Source organism: Haliotis rubra, unplaced genomic scaffold (genome assembly GCF_003918875.1).
Source record: "Haliotis rubra isolate DU_JTF1 unplaced genomic scaffold, ASM391887v1 Scf388, whole genome shotgun sequence".
Classification (NCBI taxonomy): domain Eukaryota; kingdom Metazoa; phylum Mollusca; class Gastropoda; order Lepetellida; family Haliotidae; genus Haliotis; species Haliotis rubra.
Window position 1 is genome coordinate 704,226 of NW_025767066.1, and position 25,117 is coordinate 729,342.

At 39.5% G+C, this 25,117-nt stretch overlaps 1 protein-coding gene across 1 annotated transcript in view; it reads left to right on the forward strand.

The window, feature by feature from the left end:
* The window catches only part of LOC124286617 (baculoviral IAP repeat-containing protein 6-like), a 242,018-nt gene that overhangs the window by 113,076 nt on the left and 103,825 nt on the right, over positions 1–25,117 (forward strand). The window contains 5 exon segments of the mRNA XM_046722998.1: positions 72–299; positions 763–946; positions 7,617–7,754; positions 8,887–9,139; positions 17,729–17,894. Coding sequence (XP_046578954.1) covers positions 72–299; positions 763–946; positions 7,617–7,754; positions 8,887–9,139; positions 17,729–17,894 — 969 coding nt within the window.

Sequence of the window (25,117 nt, forward strand, 5' to 3'; positions counted from 1 at the left end):
AACAAAGGTAATCATTGTGGAACAGATTCTAAATTAACCTCTAATTTTCAGCATTTATGTTCTTCCTGCAGCACTTAAAAGACATTGTTCACATCCGACGGGCCGATGCCGCTATGTTGCAGAAGCTGCCGGGTTGGAGAGAAGAAGGAGGGGCTGCACCCAATGGAGGGGAGGATGAGTCCGATACTACCCTCGTGTTGCCGCGGGATCGTTGTCTAGCAGTGGTTAGAGGTCTTATGGCTCTGCTACTCAGCATGGATTTCACATGCCATGTCGACTTGTTCTTGGTGGCTTGTAAGGTTGGTATTGCATTTACAGTTGGCAATGTTGCTTTAAACTAAAGAGAAAGTTTTTGGTGTGTGGTGTGTACAATAAGGATATTGGATATGAATGTTTAGGCAGGTAAAAGTATTTTCATGCAGCTATTATTTCATGCTTACTATTTTTCACTAAGTTGAACTCTGATGAAGTTATTCTGTTCAGTGAACTGTAATCAAGAGAAATATATTGTTTCATGGATGTTCCAGGCTTATTTGGCGAAGGAAAATGAAATAAGAAATTCTTCTAAGTTTTTAGATGGTGACAAAGATACAGTCTAAATCTGATGTATCAGTTCATAATTCATGATACTGTTTGATGCATGTTGATTACTTCTATTTTTCTCATACTGAAATGTTCTATTTTCAAAGCTTTGGGCAGGATCATATGCTGAATCAGAAGGCAATTTTTGTAAAAAAAAACATGTTACATCTTATATTACAGGTGTTTGCTAGAATTTGTAATAGTACACGCCCTGCTATAAGCCTGACTGAATCCATGACACAGGAACAACTGGAAAAATTAATTCTGCTCGTTGCCAACCAAGAATTCAACCATGGCACTATCACTTGGGGTGGACCATGGGCCAGCCATGCTATCACTTGTCTGTTGCAGGATGTGCAAGATGGTAAGCAGTAAGCTAGAATTTCTCAGTCAAGGTTTGTTCATTATTATCCTTTTGTCATTGTCTGATCTAAGAACCATACAGGAATTCTGCCCACAGAAATCTGTCCTAGCCATAGAGGTGATCAGTCAGATCAGATGGACAGGCATAGTCACTTCTTATCATATCCCGACGGAATAGCTCATTGTTCACGATATCAGTGATTTGATTAATGGGCCATAATTATATATATTTTATTTTGATATGGCATATCAAGCTGTAGAACAACAAAATAAAACATCAGAAATGGGGTAAATATGGCCCTCTCCTCTGAAGAGCTGCACATCTTTGTGCAGGTTTGTGCCCCACAGGCGTAATAATAATAATGATAGCATGCTTGTAATGCATTATATTCCATGTACAACATGCTCAAAGCGCAAGAGATAGAATTATATATAAAAAAAGCAGACACTAGAGATAACGAAAGACTAGAGATACATGGAACACAGGCATGTAATTGTTTTCTCCTGCATTCAATTCAAAGCTCCTCTTTGAAACCATGGAACCTTTGAATACTCCCTCCACTCCTGATGTTCCATTCTGTTTTCTTCATTCTAATTGTGTATTTGTCGTTATTACCCTGCTTGACTATATTCAAATTTGCCAATGTGATGGCCTGCTTGTGTCAGTGTCTGTTACATCTCAGTACACAAAGATTCAGTAAAGATTGAAGGGGCCCTGATTTCCAATATTTCACAAGGACTGATTGTTGCCTTTTTTATTGTTGTTTTCCCATACATACCCAGATGATGTCTCAGGGCTTGATTTAGTGCTTTGTTACTTGCACTGGTGCAATCCAATATTGCAAAATGCAACCTAGTTATTAGTCTAACTTGCACCAGGTCAATTTTTGAGTGGGTAAAACTCTGAATAAAACACCTAAATAAGTCAACAGCATATTTCTTTCATTACAAATCACAATAAAAGCAGTGCAACATGAATTTGGTCAGTGCAACTAGGTTTTCATCTCAGGTTGCACCTGGTGCAAGTAGGTGAACATCTCTTAAATCGAGCCCTGTGTCTCAAGAATCTTGACTGGTTAATGACTATGCTCCACCAATCATAGGTTCATTTGAGAGTAGGGGCCGGTGGGGTAGCCTAGTGGTTAAAGCGTTGGCTCGTCACGCCGAAGACCTGGGTTCGAATCCCCACATGGGTACAATGTGTGAAGCCCATTTCTGGTGTCCCCTGCTATGATGTTGCTGGAATATTGCTAAAAGCGGTGTAAAACCAAACTCAGTCAGTCAGTCAGTCAGTCATTTGAGAGTATAAGTGCGCATTTCCTCACTTAGATCACCGTGGATTGAATGTTGGGAAATGTAGGCATCTTTGTGAGTTGTATTGATAAGATTACTCTCATTTATGTTGATTTTATATAAAAATGAGTTTGTTGATATCCTACAAATAATTCTAAACTGAAACCATCTCATCTTGGTATCTAAAGTAGTCTTAAGTGGTTTTACAGATACATTTTCCTACTTCCTACTGATAGCAGTTTCCTGACAACGGGATTATCATCTAATTGGAACCAATATATCCAGGTATTTCTTTATGAGTCTGGGGCGGTGATTAAAGTGTTCGCTCGTAACTCCTAAGACCTGTGTTCAATTCCCCACATGGGTATAATGTGTGAAGTCCATTTCTGGTGTACCCCGTGGTGATATTGCTGGAATATTGAAAAGCGGCATAAAACCAAACTCTCTCACTCACTTCTAATCCCAACTTAATTTGTCTATTGTGATTTTTTTATAGTACATTGGAACTTCTTAATTGCTTCAAGTTAATCTATTAAGAAATCAAGTTTTCAGGCAATATGTAAAATTATTGAGATACCTAGGCACTTTATCAGTTGCATAATTAATAATATTTTACATATACCCATGTTCAGCGAAAAGGCTTGTGAAAACTGTTTGACTGCCAGGTTGAAGCCATAGATCAGTGCCCCTTTAACTCATTAAGGCCGAGAGGCGCATATATGGGGCAAATTAATCAGCTCCTCACATCGAGTGAGGTGTTTATGGGGCAGGTAATTGGCAGTTTCTCACAGCGAGAGCCACATATATTCGTCAACAGATAGCACCTCTTATTCAGCTAGAGACACACATGTGTGTTTTAGTTTGTTGTAAAAATCGCACTGTACCTATTATTTCAACCAATTTAGTAGTACTGAGCAAATATTAGCTTTTCTTGCGAGAGATGCTACCTTTAGTGTCAATCAGAAGAAGTATTTAAAGTGTTTTGATAGCAATTGCTAATCATTATCATAAGCTTGTACAGCGTTTGGCAAATGAACACATGATTATGATGTTTTTACAGAGGTAAGTGTCTGGTATTCTTCATACTAAAATACTTCGTATACACATTGATTGAATTAGATGTAATGGTTTAGAGGTTACTGAAGATTATAGTTTTTTCAACTTTCTGAACAATATACGAAATTTCATGGACATGCAAAGAATTCAAACACAATAGAATAGCTTGAATTTATATTTTAGGTATTATTACGTTGTCATGTTTCATATAATGAAACATAATGTATAAACACAAATAATTATACATCCAAGCTCGAATAGATTAGACATAATTTAACTTACTAATTTGAAGCTTACTGAATTGTAACTAGTTATTTTCCATAATCTAAAGTTGATAATGTTACCTAATCGAATATCACTCCTTTGCATCGAATATATATATACATGTCATTGTTATTACAACGATGAAATCTTTTACTATGTTTGTTACAAAACACAGTAAGTCGGTAATTCAAAAAATTCTCACACATAGACAGCAGTAATATCATAAGTAAACCATTCAAAGGTATTTCAAGCATTTTTGTTCAAGCTGTTGAAAGTTTCATGTATCTCTACTCAATGGTTTGATTTCAATCGCTTTGTTTTACGAATCGAAATACACTAAATGAGGACAAATAAACTCGCCAAAGTGTCTATCTACTCCTATTTGTCTTATGTGTATATTTCATACATCGTTACCAGTGTGTATGTTTACAATACACAAACTGTTACATGATAGCTTGAGTTGATAAAGCCGAAACCCAGCATATCGACTGGTCAACGATATAGCCAATAATCAATCTCTATCCAAGCTGTTGAGTGACCAAACGTGCCCTACAGAAATTTCGCCCTGGCCCGATTTGAAATTTGATGATGCCCTATCACGTGACTCTTTTTTTTTATTTCTATGCAAGGAATATGTAATATACACTTTTTATATGTATGTTTGTATGGTCACATATGTTTTTTGCATTAAATCTAGATGAAACAAAGTGACAAGCTATGAATGTGCTCTACGTTAGTCACAGACTAGTGTAATAGTACTTTCATTAAAATAATTCGTATACGGGTCATTTTCCAAATTGGTAGGATTTTCAATTCTTTATTACAGTAAAATCAAACTCCTGAAAATTGATTTAGGTTTTATTCAAATGAAATCCCAAATACTTAATTATTCAATAATACAAACATGCAGGCTCAAATTTACTAATTGGCCTTTTAATTGAAACATAAGTAATTAATAGGGTGAGGGAAAGTCCTGACCGTTACCATTTCTTAATGAGAATAAGGATTTTGAAATATAATTCATAAAAATCTTTTAAAGATGGCATTCACAGCTTTTACACCGACTTAATCAAACTTGAAGGTAAAAACTATTATCATGAATCTTGAAAGTGTTATTTTGTATCTTTCATTTATTTACCACAAAATAATCACATTTTTCTAAAACATTATTATGCATATAGATTTCAACAGGTAAAATTGTCTAAAATAAACATCAGCTACTAAGCCCAGGACATCTTTTGATGACACCAGCATAAAGGGGAGTGTTTCATGTATTATCATGAATTATTTAGAGCAGTCAATTAACACCAGTAACGGTTAGGACAATAGTGGTAACGGTTTGGACAGGAATGGTAACGGGCTGGACATAAACCTTAAACAATTGAATTCAACATAGAAACAGATAACATGAAAGGAAAAAATGATATCATTTACTTCAATTGCTAACCCTATTTTGGACACACAGTGAAATGTGTATTAGAAATTGTAACTTGTAGCAAATGTGACATGTTTTCTTCCATGCTGTGGTAACGGTTTGGACATTTGTTATATCCATATGAAACTTGTGAATGAATTTAGGCTTTTGAATAAAATCAAACTGTACCTTCTAAAGAATAGAAAAACACCCCTGTCTAGGTTGAAAATCACTTATAATCTAAAGAAGAGTGCAATTGGGGAACAAAAATTGAATGAATAGTAACGGTTATGACATTATTGGTAACGGTCAGGACATCAGTGTAACAAACAAATATTATCCCTCTAAAAGTTGCAAAAGATTAAATTCTGAAAGGTACTGCAACAACTATGATACTGTACACATGGTCATGCTACGCAGGACACTGCATAGATATCATTTTCCTGTTGATATTATGGTGCAATATTAGCCTCCACGAAATATACTTCTTTCATTCACTCGGATACCTTTAGTTTTTGTTAATCGTGAGATGGTAACACATATTTATCAAAATACAAAGGTTTGGCCAACATATTAGCACCTAGCAAATATTCAAAGTAAATGGTAGCCTTACATATCTCACAGTTAAAGTTAAAACAGTTTACACCCAAAAAATCTTTAAGATTGGAATACTGAAAGTTGTTTACCGTTACTACATTTTGACCAAACTGTTACCATAGATGTCCTAACCATTACCTTTAATTTATAAAGACTATAGATCTTATAGAAAATAGAAACTTAACGTGGTTTTTATTATTTAAAGCAGATAGATAAGTAAATAGAAATTATCATCACACCATGGAACATATTCTTTAAAATTGAAATATATTAAAGATATGTCCAGACCGTTACTATTATTTGTCCATACCGTTACTAGAGACTGTGTTTTTCATGCTACTACATCAAAACTGCTTTGAACAGTAAAAGTCCATGCTTAAACTTATCTTAACCCTTAAACTAATTATAAATTTGTTATATTTCAAATATTAATGAACAACCTTTTGAAATACAAATCATTTTGTCCCGACCGTTACAAGGACTGTCCAAACCGTTACTTTGCAGGATGGTAACGGTTTGGACAGTAACGGTCAAGAAAATTTTGTAAGTAAATCTAAAATAAAAAAATGAATGATCCCTAAAAGATTCAAAGGACATGCCTTCCACCTCTTCCATTGCTGGGCAACATATCCATTGAAATTTAAAAAAACAAAGAGATATATTTGATACAAAATACATTGGTAACGGTCTGGACAATTAAGGTTGACACATAACATTTATACATATTTGATGGAGTCAATTTTCTGCAAAATGTGTTGAATTTCAATATTTCATCTGCTGTCACATGCACAGGGGCTAGCTCAATCAGACACAGGCAGTAGAATTACAATCTAGCTCCAACGGGAAATTATTGCAGGAATTTCATGCACTGGTAACAGTCAGGACACAAAATCACAGGACAAGCATGTTACAATTTGTAGCAAAAACCTTTTTAAAGTTAAAAACAAATTAAATGCAGTTTGAGTATGGCTGTTCATTCCTAACTGGGATAATGTGAATTAGTTTGTTTATTTGCATTTATATTTACATTATTTGTGAGACATTGATATTAGGACCGTCACCTCCGGACAGAGCAAATCTGCCAATTTTGACCCTAAAATGTGGCTAAATATAAATTTCAAAATGACAAGACTAATGATATACCACATTTACTGACTAGTAAACATCTAAATATGTTTTCTAGCACAAAAAAATCCTTTTAATTTAAGAGAGTTTTTTTTTATTTGGAACGGACAGATAATCCTACCAATTTTGAAAATGACCCATACACTAGAAATGTATCGGCAAAAACGCTAAGTAAATTCTTCTTTACAATATGTCATTGTCAGAGATATTTTGTAAAATTATACCTCACACAATGATATGAGAGGGAGAATTTGTTTATGTGTGTCTCATCTCATACATACAAAGAATACATGCAAACGGTGATAAAATATGAATGTACAAGCCGCCAAAGGTCTTCAAGAGAAGCTTGCAATAAAATTACATAAAACTTTGCAATACACGATATGTATTCACACCTGCTTTCTTCCAACATATATCTTTACGACACAACAATCAGGACTTGTTTGTACGACTAGACAGTTTCCTGTCATCCTCGAAACCTGCCAGGCAAATCAGGTGTGATTAGCACTAATTAGTCTCGGCACACGAGTCGGGCAATCAGTGAGGGGTTCCAGGTGTTGAGTAGTGAAGTGGCTCTCGGGCTTAATGAGTAATAATCTTTCTCTCAGAAACTACAAGGTTCAGAGAGATGAATTAAGTGAATGATATGTTGCACCAAAATGAATTTATGATTTTGTTAATGGCATGACATTTAATAATGTAGTTTAAAAAAAGTGTTATCCACAACAACCATGTATTTCTAAACACACTGTAACTGTAATTCATCTTATTCATGTACTTTTTATTTTTGTTAAAATAACACCTGATGAGTGTCTGCATCTCATTTTCCCTTCAGAATACTGAATTGGTTTCTTGAAATATGGTAATGAGTTGGGTCAGAAACATGCATATAGTGTTTGATGTTTTGTTGCTGTGTTAACAGGCGAAAGGTTGTACCCAGCAATGTCTGGTTTGTCAGCAATACCTGATGAGATGTCTGCAACTGTGACAGAGACAGATGATAGTCTTGCTCAGAGTGTTAGTCTACCAACATTTGATGATAGCAATGGAGAAATAACAGGTAATTGAGAGATTTCTTACAAAAATCATATTCCTTTTCTTTTCTTTTTTTAAAAATAATTTTGAGCAATTGCAGTTTTACTGAATTTGTTTGTGAAATAAGATGACTGTTTGGTGACATACATGAAGAAATTTACAACTAGTTGTTATCCCCAGCCGCGCGTTTAACGCAAAGCGGGGGACATAGTATTAGGCTCCGTCTGTCCGTCCGTACAAATTGGAATATCTTAAGAACCGTTCACTAGATTCTTTTCATATTTGGTACCTAGGTTCATCACACTATAAGAAAGGTCCAAGTCAGGTTTGGTGAAAGGGGACTTTCATGTTTTACCTACATGTTAAGCTTCTTCATATTCAATACCAAGCTTTATCTAGGGAAGGCGCAGGGCCCAGTCAATTTTGGTGACCTTCACATAATTTTCAAGGTCATGACGACACTTTGAAGATTTCAGCATGTAAACCTGCATGTTAAGCTATCTCAAGAACAGTTCACTGGATTTTCTTCATATTCAATACCAAGCTTTATCTAGGGAAGGCGCAGGGCCCAGTCGATTTTGGTGACCTTCACATAATTTTCAAGGTCATGACGACACTTTGAAGATTTCAGCATGTTAAATTGCTTGTTAAGATAGTCAGCAAGATATCGCAGAAGATATTCTCTGGATTTTCTTCATATTTGACACCAAGCTTCATCTAGGGAAGGCCCAGGGTCCAGTCAATTTTGGTGACCTTCACATAATTTTTAGGTTCACGACGACGCTATGAAGATTTCAGAATGTTAACCTGAATTGTCAGCAAGATATTTTAAGAACGGTTTACTGGATATTCTTCATAGACTTTCAAGACCTCCCATGAATGTTTTTCAATAAGCAATTTCTTTAGTACTAGTTTTGCATATTTCATACACTATGACATTCATGTCAAGGTCAAAGTCAGTCTTGAAAATATGTGTGTGTTTGAACAACTAAAGAGCAAGATAATGTTTTTGTTGACATTTAACTTCATCTTAAACTTTCATTACTGTATAAGTTTGATTTGATAATTTGCGGCGGGGGATTATTTCACCTTAGTGACAATGCTTGTTTTGTTTATTTGTTATTGGAAAAAAAATGCATTTATCATTTTGTTACTAGATGTGGAGAGCTCCCAGGTTGGGGAAGTGAGTACAACACTTGACAAGGATTCCTCCATGATGGTGGACTTGCTGCTGGATGACCCTGAGCTGGATGATGATACCACTGATAAACTCCATGAGTATGTCACTGGAGAGTCTGTCAAGCCACCACCTGCTAATGATGGACCTTTCCATGTTGTCTACATGGGACTTAGTGATGGTCCAAACCAAACCATGGAATTAGCAGACCACATAAAGTCAGCAATGTCAGGGTAGGTAGAGGTTCCTTGATTACTATTCAGTAGCTGCATGAAAAATGTTTCGTTTTTAGATTTTATCTGAATTTCATCACAACAGCTTTGTTTTTTAAACCATGCTTAGACATCTCTGAGATATCATGTGTATCTCCTTAATGGCAATTTAATATTTTGGGGCTCTTTCATCCGTCATGTCAGGGCTCAAGGTAATTCTCCTGTCATAGGCGAAAGAAACATTTGAACGCTAACTATGGTTTCAGTTACAGTGGAATTAAGAAGAAACTAACTAACTAATTGTAATCTTTGGAGCAGGGTCACAAATATTGTGAACAAGGTATGAGGTCAAAGTCATAGTGAAGCCCCCAGTAATGACTAACTCTCATCTCAGGTTGGTTTCTGTATGACAAGGAAACTCTTGTCTCATCACTCAGACTTACTCAACAGCTACTTAAGAATTGAAGCCTTTCTATAAAGTACTGTAACTAAAGTACTGTCGGGAATTAAAAAAAAACTGTTTTTAGGCTATTACTCTGTATCACTAAAATTTACAGAATTGCAAATAGCATATATCGAAATAACCCACATCGGCCTAACTGGGCGTTCAGTGGGTTGCGTAATAGGATATCCAGAAAAGCATGTTTGCTCATGAAATTGGACAAAAGTTACCAATACTGGTACTGAAAAAATACCAATAGCTGCTGAAAACAATAGATCAGACTATAGATGGCAATTAGGTCGCTTAGCCAGGTATGACGACGTACCGTCGACTCGCCTGGCGTGAAATGCATGTGCTGCCTACAGGCACAAGGGGTCATCTCAAAGATATTTTATGCTTTCTCATGTGTGTTGAATATGTCTCATCTATTGATTGACATCTTACGTGTCTTTCTTTCACAAAGTTTATGTGGAGATATGAAAAAAGAGTATGATACCCATTTAAGAGCTTAAAATATATAGGTGGCATGACCACCCGATGATCGACAGGACAGGATAGTATTTGGAAATTGTTATGACATGCCGTTTGCTTCCCCAATCTATTTCCCCTAAAGGATTATCTTATCTCATCTGATATCTCTATCACCCAGCCTGACCCCAACCACCATCTGTGACACCCGTCCTGACACACCGTTTGAGACGACCCGTCCTACCTGTTTCTTTTCATGGTGATAGTGAGACCCCATGGTAGCTATATCCTTAATAGTTTCAGTATTAAAGTTATTATTGTTTATGTCAGCTATCGTTTATAATAAAGATAACTTTAATTTTTCCTTATCCTGACTCATGCTCTTTTGCTTGTCTTCTTCTTCTTACGAACATAGTGGAACACTTGTATCTCCTATTGAAGCTCCCTTTTAATAAAGAATAGACGTAAAATCACTCCCACCAAGAGTTATCTCTCCAGCCGTTTAGGCAGGAAACTGTGGCGCCACCGTGCCCACATGCCTCACTCTCTCCTTCTTCGCCCTGTGGGCAGGTTGTGAGAGCGCCTGTGTCTCCTATACGGCACTATATCCTTTAATTAATTAGTTATTCTCCTCTATTCTACTTTTATAGAGGTTTAGTTAGTATCCTACAACAATATGGTTGGATATCTAATCGTATTTAGCACTGTTTATTCACGGTATTGTCCGTATTTGTTCAGTTGTTTACATTTCATGATAACCTATTTTCGTTGTAGGTTTAGGTTTGCTGCTGCAGACCCACGTTGATTGTGCCCTAGCTGCACAACATGTACTTCCAGCTATAGCTGTAATCTTTATCAGCTTTTAATTGAAATTCAAATTAATAAATAATTTTTCTCCGTACTTAGACGTACTATCGACTATCCAGGTGACTTCCAAGGCATGGGTAAACTGGCTGAGTCCCTCATGAGCTGTCTACTGCTGTTAGACGACTTACTACCATCAAGTGACCTGCTGGAGGTGTCCTCGGAGGATGGGCGTGGGATGTTGTCCGCCTTACTTCGAAGACGTTGGCTTCTACATCGGACAACCCCTCAACGCAGACGTAGAAGACGCCATCCTCTACGCAGAATGAAGCCTCATCCCGATGCCAGTGAGAGGGCTTCATGATGAGCCACTGCTGATCATCCTAGAGATATAGCACACAGTCCGAGGGCGACAAATGAGCGATCTCCGGACCATATCGCTATCAACGCAGAGAGGGCAGCTCTACAATCATCGCAGACGATGTATAGATGCCATCCTCTACCCAGAGAAGGCTACACACCCCTTAGATGACGACAACTCTACGGGGACGTCTGCGCAGACTACAAGGACTTTCTCTGCCAAGATTGTTCCGTTGACGGTACAGGGACTCTCCGATGATCAACCGATCACCTCCCTAGAGGTTCATCACAAGTAACGACCAGTCTCAGCTACGGTGACTTCAGCGCAGATCTCCACGGTACCCGAGGTATCTACGATGACAACAGATGAGCGTCCTGTGGGCCACGTCGCTATCAACGCAGAAAGGGCAGCGCTACTACCACCGCAGACCTTCAAACCGGGGGGACCTTATGCAGGAGATGAACAACGTTACGGCCTGGAGAAGAAGTCACAGCCCACAACGAGGTCCCGAGCCTTCGCGAAGGTTCCAACGCAGACGTCGTCTCTGAGGGACCCTCCATCAACGTGACATCTGGCAGCAGATCTACACTACAGGCCAGCCTTCGCAAAGGTCGACTCAACCATCCCCTGCGGCGGACACGAACGATCAGCATTCGTGAAGGCGTTCGCGGAGGAGGAATCGCCATCCCCGGATACAGAATCGGACCACCAGCTTTCGCGAAGGACCAGTCGCCACTCCCCAAGTGCAGACTCAGATGAGCCTTCGCGAAGGACGTCAGCTACAGTATACAAGACATCTTCGTCCTATAGATCGTTTACATTTAGCCAAGTGGTAATCCTCTATCGATAGTTCAATAGTAAGAATATTTCCATCTTTATTTGTTTTTTCATTCTCTATTTTGCATTCTCTATTTTGGGAAAAAAATATGGCTACACCCCTTGAGTTGCTGGTGAAAGAACTAAAAAAACACTGTTTATTTCCCCAGTCTTCTTTTATCTTTTGATCCATTTCCTGTGTAAAATGTACATCTTGAAGACAATAAATATTGGCTTGTTTCTTCTTTAAATATATAATCATTTCATTTCCTTTCGTTTCATATGATTGTTTAACCCCGCATTCAACACCGCAGGCCGAATAATCGGCCACAACGTTATGAGTCCCCAGACACCGGAGGCCGATTAATCGGCCAGTTAGTAGTCACGTCAAAATGAGACATAATTTTAGGAACCTACCTGACTTATGATTCATATATTAAATCTATCACATTTCAAAATGTCTGAAAACACTAATTAAATTTCAATTTATCATATATTATCGACAGAATTAAAATTATAAACTATTTATCACAATGTTATTGAAAACAACGATTCTCAGACATGCTTCGGCAGCGGGTCCACAATAACATTGTCAAAGAGCAAAGTAACAATGTTTCAAGGAAATCATTAAATAAATTGAATAAACTAATGAATAAAATCAACAACAACATTCATAAAAGTTGTCAAACGTACATATAAAATTACTATTTCCATCTTTTTGTGCGATCATGTAATGTAAGTCAAGTCACTGACAAGTGACATCTCGTCTCTCGCCGCCTCAATCTTCATGCTCGGACACAATGTTTAATGCGAAAATATATGCATGAAGCATTTTTGTCACAGGTCATAACCTAGCACGATATGTCCAATAAGTTCCATAATTTACGTATAGGAAACGATTTCTTGCTTAATATGTTCAGAATAGCATTATTTTACCCAAAACTTTCGTCTAAATCTAAAAGTTTTCGTTTACGAGGACGGTATCCATTGCCGTAATATGATTGGCTGCCTTAGGTCACGTGTCTGGTTTTGACCAATCACGGCCCTTATAGCAGACTGTGGCGAAAAAGTGTCATTAGAAACCAATCTTTATCCAATAAAATCGCTTCTTACAACTGTGAAAATACTCTTGGCAAGGGCTACAGTGATATTGTTGATGTTCAGAGCTTTCGAACGATACTCGACATAAAACGATTCACCTCCCATGTTATTCATACGAAGCTTCGAAAACGGAGGTATTTTCCGTTGTTACGTCATGTTACCGAGCGGAAAGCCACAGATATCGAGAAATAGGCAACCATACATATTATTTAAGAAAACTTTTTATAATAATTTTCTGATTACGTAAAAATGAAAATATAAAAGAAAAAGTCACGGGCATGTTATGACATGTCACAAATGGAAAAACATCGCCATAGTTTTTGCTTCTTTGGTGGTTTATCTGGACGTTATAAATGTAAGCTTGCATTTTCATTCAAAAATAAATTTATTTAAGTTGTAGTTGTATTATTTGAATAATATTATAAAAATAAACTTCATATTTATCAACAGTGGGATTAGATCTTTTAAATGGTGTATGGGATGTAGTAGCAATAACGTTTTACAAGCTTATAATTTCCTTCATAAACATATAGGCTTCATCTATGACCTCAGAGTCTCTGGGAACTCGGTGTCATGGCAGTAAATGCCTCTGGTTGACTGGTGTTGAAAGAGTTAACCCTCTACAATTTTGTGACAAAATTTTCAATGCGTCGATTTCAATCATTTGGTGTGTTTTCAAAGGATCTCAACTGGGGAATACGATTTGTTAACAGTGGGATATGCAGCAGCTCGATACATGATACATTGTTTGTAGTCAACAGCATTTTCTTAACATTTAACAGACAATTTGGTTTTATGTTTTATGGCAACAAATAAAAAGTTATGGTCTGGTCCAAATAAGTCGCTTTGGACTTAGAAAAAAACGCATTGCTTATTTCTGCACTAATCTCTCCTCAGTAAAGTCCTTTTTCTACGTTTCCTATCTCTCTACCACTGAGACTGTAGTTAGGCCGAATTTATTTTAACAGATATTTCACACTTTCACATATCAACTGCATATATTGTAGATGTAAAGGCGAAAAATCATATTTTTTCTATTTCCGACAGTACATAATTTTTACAAATACATCCCTCTACACTTGATTGCTTCTATTCCTGAATCTTGTGTTTTAATCCACAGGTTTAGGTTTGAATAATTTAAGTCAAAGGATTTGTGTTGTCTTTTTTCTTGTGGTCCACCATACACTATCCATGGAAACATGGGAAACCTCATAATGTTTCCTGTGGCACACATGATCATGTGTTACTTGTACTCTGAAAAACACCTTTTGCATTTTTTTAAGGTATGGGGCCCTCTTTATAATACAGCATTACAAACTTTACGAATTACATCACAATACCTTATGATATAATTTGTGATACTTTCATACCAAAAACAATGCTCTTTGACTTTTGACTGTTGCTGGGTTATCGAGTGTGCCTAAGCTCCTCTCAGTGATCTGTTGTCCCTGTACGCATTGTCATTGAGTAGCGATGTAGCGAGTTTGTGTGCTAAAATGGACGGCAGCGGTACATTTAATAGCAAGTTTATGAAAGCACTTTTATATTAAATAAATTTTATATTTTGGTTTCAACGTAACGTTCAGGACTAAATGAATTATAAGTGGGAACTAATATATATATATTTTTCATTTAGTAATTTGCATTATTACACAGAAATGGAGTTTATTAGTATATTTTACTTTTCGAAGGGGTAAGAATTCGTTACACTGGACACATCAGCCATTTTTGTGCCGCTGCGGTCGATGTATTTATTTATTAGGATTATTTCCAGGGGTTAGGGTAAGGGACCTAATCCAATATAGTAGGTAGATGTCCGGTGTTATGCTTGCGTACCATTTGTTGTTTTTCCTTTCGCATTTTTATGCCCCCGCCATATATGACTGACTGCGATCAGACTCTCCAACTTCAGACACATGGACCATGAGACCGCCTCCGTGGTGTAGTAGTTAGATCGTCTGCCCGGAGAGCGGAAGGTCGCGGGTTCAATCCACGACCGCGTCATACCAAAAGACGTTAAAATATGGTACTTGTTGGTCCCTGCCTGGCGCTTGGCATTAATGTGTCTGAGTGGGGTATTCATGCTTCACTGCGGCATGGTATCTCAGTGGGCTAGCACTTTAAAACCAGCTTAAGTCTGGGCTAGTACAAGCAGCCACACATACACATACACACGCATGCACGTCGTCATATGAGCGAAACATTCTCAAGCACGATGTTAAACCCAATTTCACCTCACCTCACATGAACCATGACTATGTGCATTGTCTTGCCGTGAGAATGCCAGTCTTTCCTTCGTCGGTATCTCCTGGTCCAGTGGGTGGCTGTCTACTCAGCTTTCAATTGGACAATAAATTACGATCGATCAGTGGATACTCAGAGTCATCAAGGTTGGTTACTGCCTTCAAGAGGCACCCTTTGGTGACACACCCAGTAGGACTTACAGTGGTGATGACAGCTATAGACAAGCTGTTGTACAAGAAGGCTCTCATTGAGTTGGAATCCAAAGGAGACCATAACCCCAAGGGACTCTGATCTCAATAGACTTTCCATCCAGCATCTCTACAATTTGCTGTCAACAAGAGACTCTTCCAGTTCAAGTTAATCCCATTCAGGATATCCATGTCTTCCTGGCTGTGCACTCTTATATCGGCACAAGCTTATCTACTCTGTAAAGCATAAGGATTCACAAATGTCTAGACGATTTTCATTTTCCCAAAACTGATGAAAAAGCCAGCCTTGAAGACTCACACTATCTTCCAGCTTTCTTTGAAAATTCGGGATTTCTAATACATCCAAGGAAATCAGAATTCAGTCCAGGTATATTGAGGAGTATATGAGAGTGACGTTCAAGTAAGGACAAGTTTATCAACAATGTACTGACACGTTATGGATTATCCGAGATAGTGGATGTCACTTTTGGTAGCCCTTATATCCATGCAGGATTTAAATGCCATCAGCCTCTCATGTACGTTCAGGATTTGATCACCATTTTTTCTCACCTACAACTCGACAGTCTAAACAGTTACATGGACCTATTTCTCACTGCAGAACAGGTCAAGTCTTGACTTCATCAGTAAACTATTTTTCTGAACAGTTGCTTCCAGGTTGACCTTAACAAATCTGAGATTATACCTGTTCAGGACAGTTAGGATTTCAAAATATTTCTGGAGACATCTATAAGAGAGAAGATAAGAGTCAGTGGACATGATTATGGAAGTGCACAAATGACAGAAGAAAGCTTCAACTATTACTCCAGTGTTCACGAATCGTGTTTCAAAGGAAGAGGACATTGGGTCCTGTAAGTTTCAGATGTCTGTCTGACCCATTGAAAATTCACAGGACCCATAGAATAAAATTAAACACACATTTCAGATTTAGCATTTCTTATAATGACACTGAAATTATAAACAAACATAAGATTTATAAACAGCAAACAGATGTCACATGTCACATATAACAACTTCAGTCAAAGTCATTGTGAAATATACAGTCAGACACTGGGGCCGGCGGGTTGTTGACCTCTATCAGACCGTTGGCAAATCTGACGGATTTGTCAGAGGGTCAGACGCTATTCGTGAACACTGTTACTCATGGATGAACTTTAGAAGATCTCTCCTTCTTGAGGCCTTGATACAACCTCAGAATACCTGGTTCCAGAAAAGTTCTTTTAATATATGCATGAGACACTTGTTGGGTTGCCCACATGGAGGGTGGTGACTCTCATACGAAAAACTACATGTTGACTGCTGGAAAGTAAAGGGTATGTACCATGCATTCAAGGCATGGAGTCACCAGCTTCACCATTCTTCAGTTCTGGTTCAGATGGGCAGTACCTATTTGGTAATGTCTGCACAGAGACAGGGAACAAGATCACAAGAGTGGTCACCAGCGGTGATTCATGCAATCACAACAATCATTATTTGAGAATTGTTACATCAGATTGGTGGCTTAGTCATATTGATCATACTTTCTGGCTTTGGTGATATCCACATTTTTGTGTATTTCTCTCAGATTGCAAGTACATTGTTACCAAATTTCAATTTCAGTTTGTTTTTTAATTAGAGTAACATGTCATAGTTACTGGAATGTGTTTTTCAGATCATGCTGGTATTCAACAACATGTAGTGTTTTCTTACGGATATTAAAATTGGTTGTTGGTGCTTGATTAATGCTCATGTGTATATTTCAGTAAGCATTGCATATTAACAGTAAGTGCCACATGATTAACTTCCGTACAAACCTTTAAGTAATCTTCTTAAGCAACCCTTATCTGACCTCAAATGTACTTGACAGTTTTGAGCATATAATTATGTGTTTTCAGGAACCAGAATCATAGAAATGGTATGCAATTGCCCTTTAACTGTTACTGGAAACTGCCCAGTTTCTGAAAATACATTTAAACCATTTATGGCTTTGATTTGCACCTCAGGCACTTATTACTGCAACTGCAAAATTGTAAGTTGGTATCTTTGTTGCTGTTTTACTGTTGACCTGTTACCAAGGCACTGTTATGGCACTATTTTAGCAATTTCATGCTAACACCGTTGTATGGTTAACCATGGCAAGATAAGTTTGGTGTGTGTGTAAATTAGGTAGTTCTTTTTCTTATCTTCAGAAATTTGACATCATATGACAAGAAACAGAAGTTGAAGAACCTAAAAAGCAAGTTATCAGACTACCTGAACACCTCAAAGGCAGGGAGTGGTTGCCAAGGTCTCTCTTCAGCATTAGATGCAAGATTGGAACTAGGTCTGGAGACACAAGCTGAACTCAGGCTCAAGGTATTATACGTTATATATTTGTTTGCTTTAAAATAGTACATGGTTTAACTTGTTTCATCTTTCATATTGCACTTCTGCTTATTGTTCTTGATGCACTCATGTTAAATAAAGTTCTACCATGTATCCTTCATGTGCTTGGCCTCATGACACCTCCCTTGAACATTTGCTCATTCATAATTGACCCTTCAACAAGTGTGAAGCATGCTCTTGGTGAGCCCCATGCCTTCCCCAATCTAGTCATTCTCTTTCTTATCATGACTGTGTCAAGTTGTTTAGTTTCAGAGAGAGAATTTATCAGTTTTTTCTTGTGTATTCTTCATGTTTCAACTTGCAACATTATAGGTTATCCTGCTAACACAGGCCAGTAATTCAGCAAAAGACAGTCAGAATGTTTTCATACTTCGGCGATCCCCACAGCTCAAGATGAGCTGCGTATTTGCGTATAGTATGCTATACAAAAGTTGAAATATGCAAGAAAAATAAATGCCAGCGTATGATATAACACTAAATATTTATGTTTATGTTATGTCAAAATAAGAATGCGTATTTACCCAATCAAAATTATGTTGCATATCGTATCACGCTCAAAGTAAAATATCTAGGGGTTTTTACGCTACAAACAGAAAACAACTTCATTAGAGGACTGCCAGGTGATTAACCCATTCAACACCGTAGGGCGGAAAACCGGCCAAGACGTCACGAGTCCCCAGAGACCGTAGGCCGGTAAACCGGCCAGGCAGTAGTCGCATCAAAATGATATATAAGTTTAGGAACCTAACTAACATTTGATTCGTTTATCAAATCTATCACTTTTCACAATGTCTGAAAACACTTATTAAATTTCAAATGGCCATATATTATCGACAGGATTAGTATTATAAACTATTTTTCGCAAATTTATTGAAAAAATAATTCTCGGACACATGCTTCGGCAGCGGGTCCACAATAACATTGTCAAAGAGCAAAGTAACGATGTTTCGAGGAAATCATTAAATAAATTGAATAAACTAATGAATAAAATCAACAACAGCATTCATAAAAGTTGTCAAACGTACATATAAAATTACTATTTCCATCTTTTTATGCGATCATGTAATGAAAGTCAAGTCACTGACAAGTGACATCACGGCTCTCGCCGCTTCAATCTTCACGCCCGGACACGATGTTTAATGCGAAAATATATGCATGAAGCATTTTTGTCACAGGTCAATAAGTCCAATAAGTTCCATAATTTACGTATAGGTAGTGATTTCTTGCTTAATATGTTCAGAATAGCATTATTTTACCCAAAACTTTCGTCTAAATCTAAAAGTGTTCATTTACGAGGACGGTATCCATTGGCTGCCTTAGGTCACGTGTCTGATTTTGACCAATCACGGCCCTTATAGCAGACTGTGGCGAAAAAAGCGTCATTAGAAACCAATCTTTATCCAATAAAATCGCTTCTTACAACTGTGAAAATACTCTTGGCAAGGGTACAGTGATATTGTTGATGTTCAGAGCTTTCAAACGATACCCGACATAAAACGATTCGCCTCGCATGTTATTCATACGAAGCTTCGAAAACGGAGGTATTTTCCGTTGTTGTGTCATGTTTCCGTGCGGAAAGCCACAGATATCGGGAAATAGGCGACCATACATATTATTTTTCCTTATCCTGACTCATGTATTATTGCTTGTCTCCCTCTTCCCGCGAACGTTAGTGGAACACTTGTATCTCCTTTTTGAAGCTCCCTTTAAAAAAGCAGACGTAAAATCACTACTCACCACGAGTTGCCTCCCTCTCCGTTTTGGCGGGAAAACGGCGCCACCCGTCTTCCCACTCTTCCCACTCTTCACTCTCTCCTTCTTCGCCCTAGTGGACGGTTGGGAGAGCACCTGTGTCTCCAACACGGCACTATATCCTTTGCTAACTTAGTTATTACCCTATAAGTTACCTTTATAAGGTTTCAGGGAGTATCCTCCTACAATATGGTTTGAAATTTATTAGCAAATTTGACTGTTTATTCACGGTTTCACGTGATTGTTCAGTTTGTTTACATTTCATGAAAACCTGTTTTCGTTGTAGGTTTAGGTTCTCTGCTGCAGACCCGCATTTATTGTGCCCTAGTTGCACAATAATATGTACTTCCAGCTCTCGCTGTAAATTATGTCAGCAATTAATAAAAATTGAATTTAATAATTATTATTTCTCTGTACTTAGACGTGCTAAGGATAAATCCAGGCGGCTGTTACAAGTCATGGCTAAACAGGCTGAGTCCCTAAAGAGCTGTCTGTCGTTGTCAGACGACATACTTCCATCCAGTGACCCGCCGGAGGTGTCTTCAGAAGATGGGCGTGGGATGAAGTCTGCCATTACGTCGAAGAAAAGATCTTCTAAGTCGGACAACTCCTCAACCCATACGAAGGGCCATCTTCGTCGCAGAAGAAGCCTCACACCCCTAAGGCTTCAACGAGATCTACTGGGAGCTCTTCACAGACTACAAGGACCTTCTCTGCCGAGATCGTCCCGATGGAAGAAATAGGCTTGTACGAAGAACAGCCTATCCACATCCCAGAGATACTGCATTAGAAGAAGACGCAGGCCTCAACAACGGTAACATCAGCAACATTATCGACGCAGTCTGAGTTACCTTCTACACTGGCAGCAGGGACCCATGAGGTACAGCGATCCCTGGACCATATCGCTACCCTCTCAGATGCGTCATCTCTACAGTCGTCGCAGAAATTCAACCCCGGGACCTTCATGCAGCAATTCTCCTAACAGATGATGGACATGATGGAGAAGAGCTTCGCGCAGGAAAGGACCTTGCATGATGGTCAGACAGCCGCCTCTCATGCTCAAGTCATCAACCGACAAGAGGGACCAGTGCTGCACGAAGGACCCCGCACCGGTGGTTCATCTGAGATATCTACAAGAGGTTCTAGCTCTAGTACTAAGCGCAGACCTACCCTGCACGACTTCAACGAACCTGCGCGAAGGAAGGGACATTCATTCGACCAAAATAGATCGTCATCTGATGATGAAGCTAATGAAGAGCCTTCGCGCAGGCTACCTACATCACAGAGAGGCTTACACCTCCAAGAAGATACAGAGAGACGTCTCAGGACTCAGACCCTCAACAAAATCTCTCACCTGCGCGAAGGTCGTGAGATAGATCATCAAGAATGTCACTATCACCATGCAGGTCGTCATGGGATTCACCACATAGGAATATATTGCCTTCGCGAAGGCAACCCCGGACACGTAGACGCTCACCTCCACGCAGGTCGCCATACAGATCTCCTCTTAGAACTACACATAGTTCTACGTACTCATCTCCACACAGATTGCCACGCAGATCTCCATGCAGGGAGGATACTCAACGATCATATCCAACTGGACATGATACAGAGGACGATGGCGGAATCATATTTTCGGACTCAGAAAATAAAATATTGGATGGCTAATGGACTGGGCCTAGCGTCACCCTCTAAAGAAGAGAATGAAGCATTCACGTACCTAATGAAGGACGATGAAGGACCCTACCTCCAATTGACCCGGTCTCGAACGTACCTGAGGACCTTGACGCAGCCTTCAGGAAGGCAACAAAGTTCCAGTCTCCAAATATCCCACAGTTCAACGCAAAAAAAGCCGCCACACTCTCAGATGCGTCACTACATCTGCAGTCGTCGCAGACCTTCAACACGGGTATTTTTATGCAGCAAATGATGGACCTAATGGACGGTTCGCGCAAGCCTAAAGGACGAAGCTGCGGGAGGTAACTGGCATGAAGAAATGTGTGAAGGATCACGCACTTGACAGTCATGCTCTGCAGTTTCGACGATTAATATAGACATCCTTGGACCATCCCACTTCACCCTCAGACCTTGATCTTCGTTGTGAGCCTATACGAAGGAACTCTTCAGCATGAAGGAAGAAATCTTCGCCTGCGAAAGACAGAGGGACACGTGTTGAAGTTCAAGAGGGGTACTCTTGTCCGAATTCATCACCTGCGCAGATCTTCAGACTGAATCCAGGACGGGATTCACATCGTTGAGAAATTTTAGATACATATATCTACATCAGAAGATAATAACGGGACTAACTGCACTCCTTGGTGCTAACAACCTACACCTTCTCAAAGGTTAGAGATGTATCTGAAGAATCCAGGAGGGACTCATGTCCATATAGAGATCTTCACTTGCGTACAGATCTTCAGGTATTCACATTGGCGTGGTTCAGCACAGCCTTGCTAAGGCTATGAAGTTACAAAGTCAACATATTCCCAACGTCCAAGCTTGGGAATTCCCGCTACTTTACATGGGACCACAGCCGTGATGTTGCTGGAATATTGCTAAAAGCGGCGTAAAACCAAACTCAGTCAGTCAGTTACATGGGACCCTGCATAAAGGCTCCAGAGATTGATGCAAACTACAAAATCATCAACGACTCCCTTTGTAGAACTTATAACAAAGTTGAGCATCAACTTTACAAGGACCTGTGTGGGTATTTTACGACGCTTCATTGAGATCGATGAATGCAGTCTACAGGTGGCAGCGCTGAGGAGGTGTGGACTTCAGCTGATCATCTGTATAAAAGGACGACTACATTATCTTCAGGACTGAAGTAACAGTCACAGCAGCCAGGAAAACAGCCTACCTACATCGGTATTACACGGCGAAAGATTTCGCTCGTTTACCATTCAACCCTCTATACACGTGGTCACTCGTGTAACTCCGGAAGGCTACGGACAAGACCGAGTGTTGATAAGATATCAATGACTGCACAAGATTCTACAAGGACCTTTTTTCTGCTACACCGGTGACGTCACATCGCGGGAAGCTAAAGGAATCAAAATGCTTCATTTTGATTGGTCCATGAGAGACAACGCCCTGCGCAGAAGTCGGACGTTAGTTCACATGTCAGGAATTTGTTTACAAGTGACAACAACCTTTCAACGAGGGAGGAAGGCCTCAATTACAGTCCAGTTAGACGGGAACTACGTGATTCGACTGTCTTCACAGAGTTAGAGACCTTCCCTGTCAGCATTGAAGACGTTCATCAGGTGAATTGCAGCAACATACGTTGATGGACTTATGGTTACGGCAGCCAGTCTACTTTATATAGACTTCACAACGATGGCAGTCACAAATTCGGACATTGCTTCGTTTCCCTTACGGACATGGCAAGGGTTTCACGATCGTTGGATCTAGATACAAGCCATTGTATCTCAAGCACCACTCTCTCCGTTATTACTACGAAGTTGGCAGAGCCTACTCAGTCCTCTCACGTCAGCACAAGACTTGAAGAGGGAGACTACATCTATGCCACTCCAAATCTTAGTGAATGGCCATCGGGACGATCCGCACCCCTTCGGACTTCCGGACGGACTAAAACCATATCTACTATGGTGGACTTTGAGATCGAATGGTTGCGGAGAGACCTACTTAGTAGAGCCGGAGTGCAACACTCATCTCTACGTAGATGCATCCCTTCAGGGTTGGAGAGCGCACCTCGAAAACGAAGTGTCAGCTGGGAAATGGACGTTACAGGAAGAAAATCTGCATATCAACATGCTAGAGATGAAAGCAGTAATAAACGCCATACTTCACTGGACCAGCATTCTAAGAAATGCTTATCTGATGATCCATACGGACAAGGATCAACAAGGTTGGCGAACCTTCTGGACCTCTGCTTTCATCTGTTCAGCGTATTGGACAATCTGAACATCTACACAAAAGCATGCCACATTCCAGGAGCAAAGAATGTGATAGCAGACGCCCTATCTCGTCCAACACAACCATCCCCAACAGAATGGATGCTACAACCAGAGGTCTTCAAACAAACCATACAATCGATAGGAGCTCTGCTCATAGACTTGTTCGCCACAAAATTCAACAATCAGCTAGCAACATTCGTCTCTCCAATACCAGATCCACAAGCATGGGCAACAGATGCTCTAAGCATCTATTGGGAAGGACTAAACGCTTACGCGTTCCAGCCTCCAGCTCTAATACAGCAAGTGTTGCAGAAAATCAAGCAGACGAGGAACCTGCAATTGATTTTGCTTGCGCCTTATTGGCCAGCGAGAATGTGGTTTCCCATTCAAGATAGACTTTTCTGCAAGCACACGGGAACCTCACAGTGTTCCACCTACACGCATGGACCGTATCAAGGCTTGCTTGAATAAGCGAGGATACTCGGCTAGGGTAGCGAAAGCGGTCACGCTAGCTTACGCAAATCAACCTGCAACTTGTAGGACGACAAGTGGCGAAGCTTTGAGACCTATGCTTTCAGGAAAGGCTTCACAGCCATGAAAGCAACACACCCTCAAGTGGCGGACTATCTTTGTCATCTAAGACAAGCAAAGCGGTTAAAAGGTTCAACACTCTCAACATACCTAGCAGCATTGAGCTCAGTTATCACCATGAGGGCGAGTGTAAAACTGACTAAGGTACCAGAGAGACTGACCTTACTACGATCCTTCAAGTTGAAGGACCAACAACAGAGATTTAAAGCTTTGGCTTGGGACCTCAATATAGTTCTACAGCATCTCACCAGTGATGCTTATGAACCATTAGATAGGACATCTTATGAGTTCTTGACACAGAAAACTCTATTTCTGATTGCCTTAGCAACAGCAGCAAGGATGTCGGAAATACATGCTCTGGACTTTGAAAGGACACGTTTTGATGAGCATCGAAACATCGTACATATGGGTCTAAGATGGGACTTTATAGCAAAGAATCAACTACCAGGTCAACCTGATAGACAATTCCACATCCCAGCATTATCATCAGTCCTTGGGCCTCAGGATACACAGGACCTATCCTTGTGCCCAGTAAGAGCATTAAAAGTCTACCTACAAAGGTCTACGACCAGGAGACGAAAATTCAAGCGTCTTTTCATCCCTATATCGGCAGAGACACAGACAGATATCTCTCGCACTACAATATCAATATGGATGAGAACTGTCATTCTAAGGGCCTACAAAGCAGCAGGACTTGATCCTCCACGAGCCTCCAATCCACATGAAATTAGAGCTCTGACGTCAACACTCGCTCTACATGGAAACTGCTCCATCACTACGATAATGGAGGGCTGCTTCTGGGAATCGGACATGGTGTTTGCCAACCACTACCTGATGCATGCATCAAGAGATGGAGTTGCTCAAATCCACAGATAATGTTAACAGAAGTAAGGACCAAAAGTTAACAAATTGTGGTCCCCCCATCAGAGA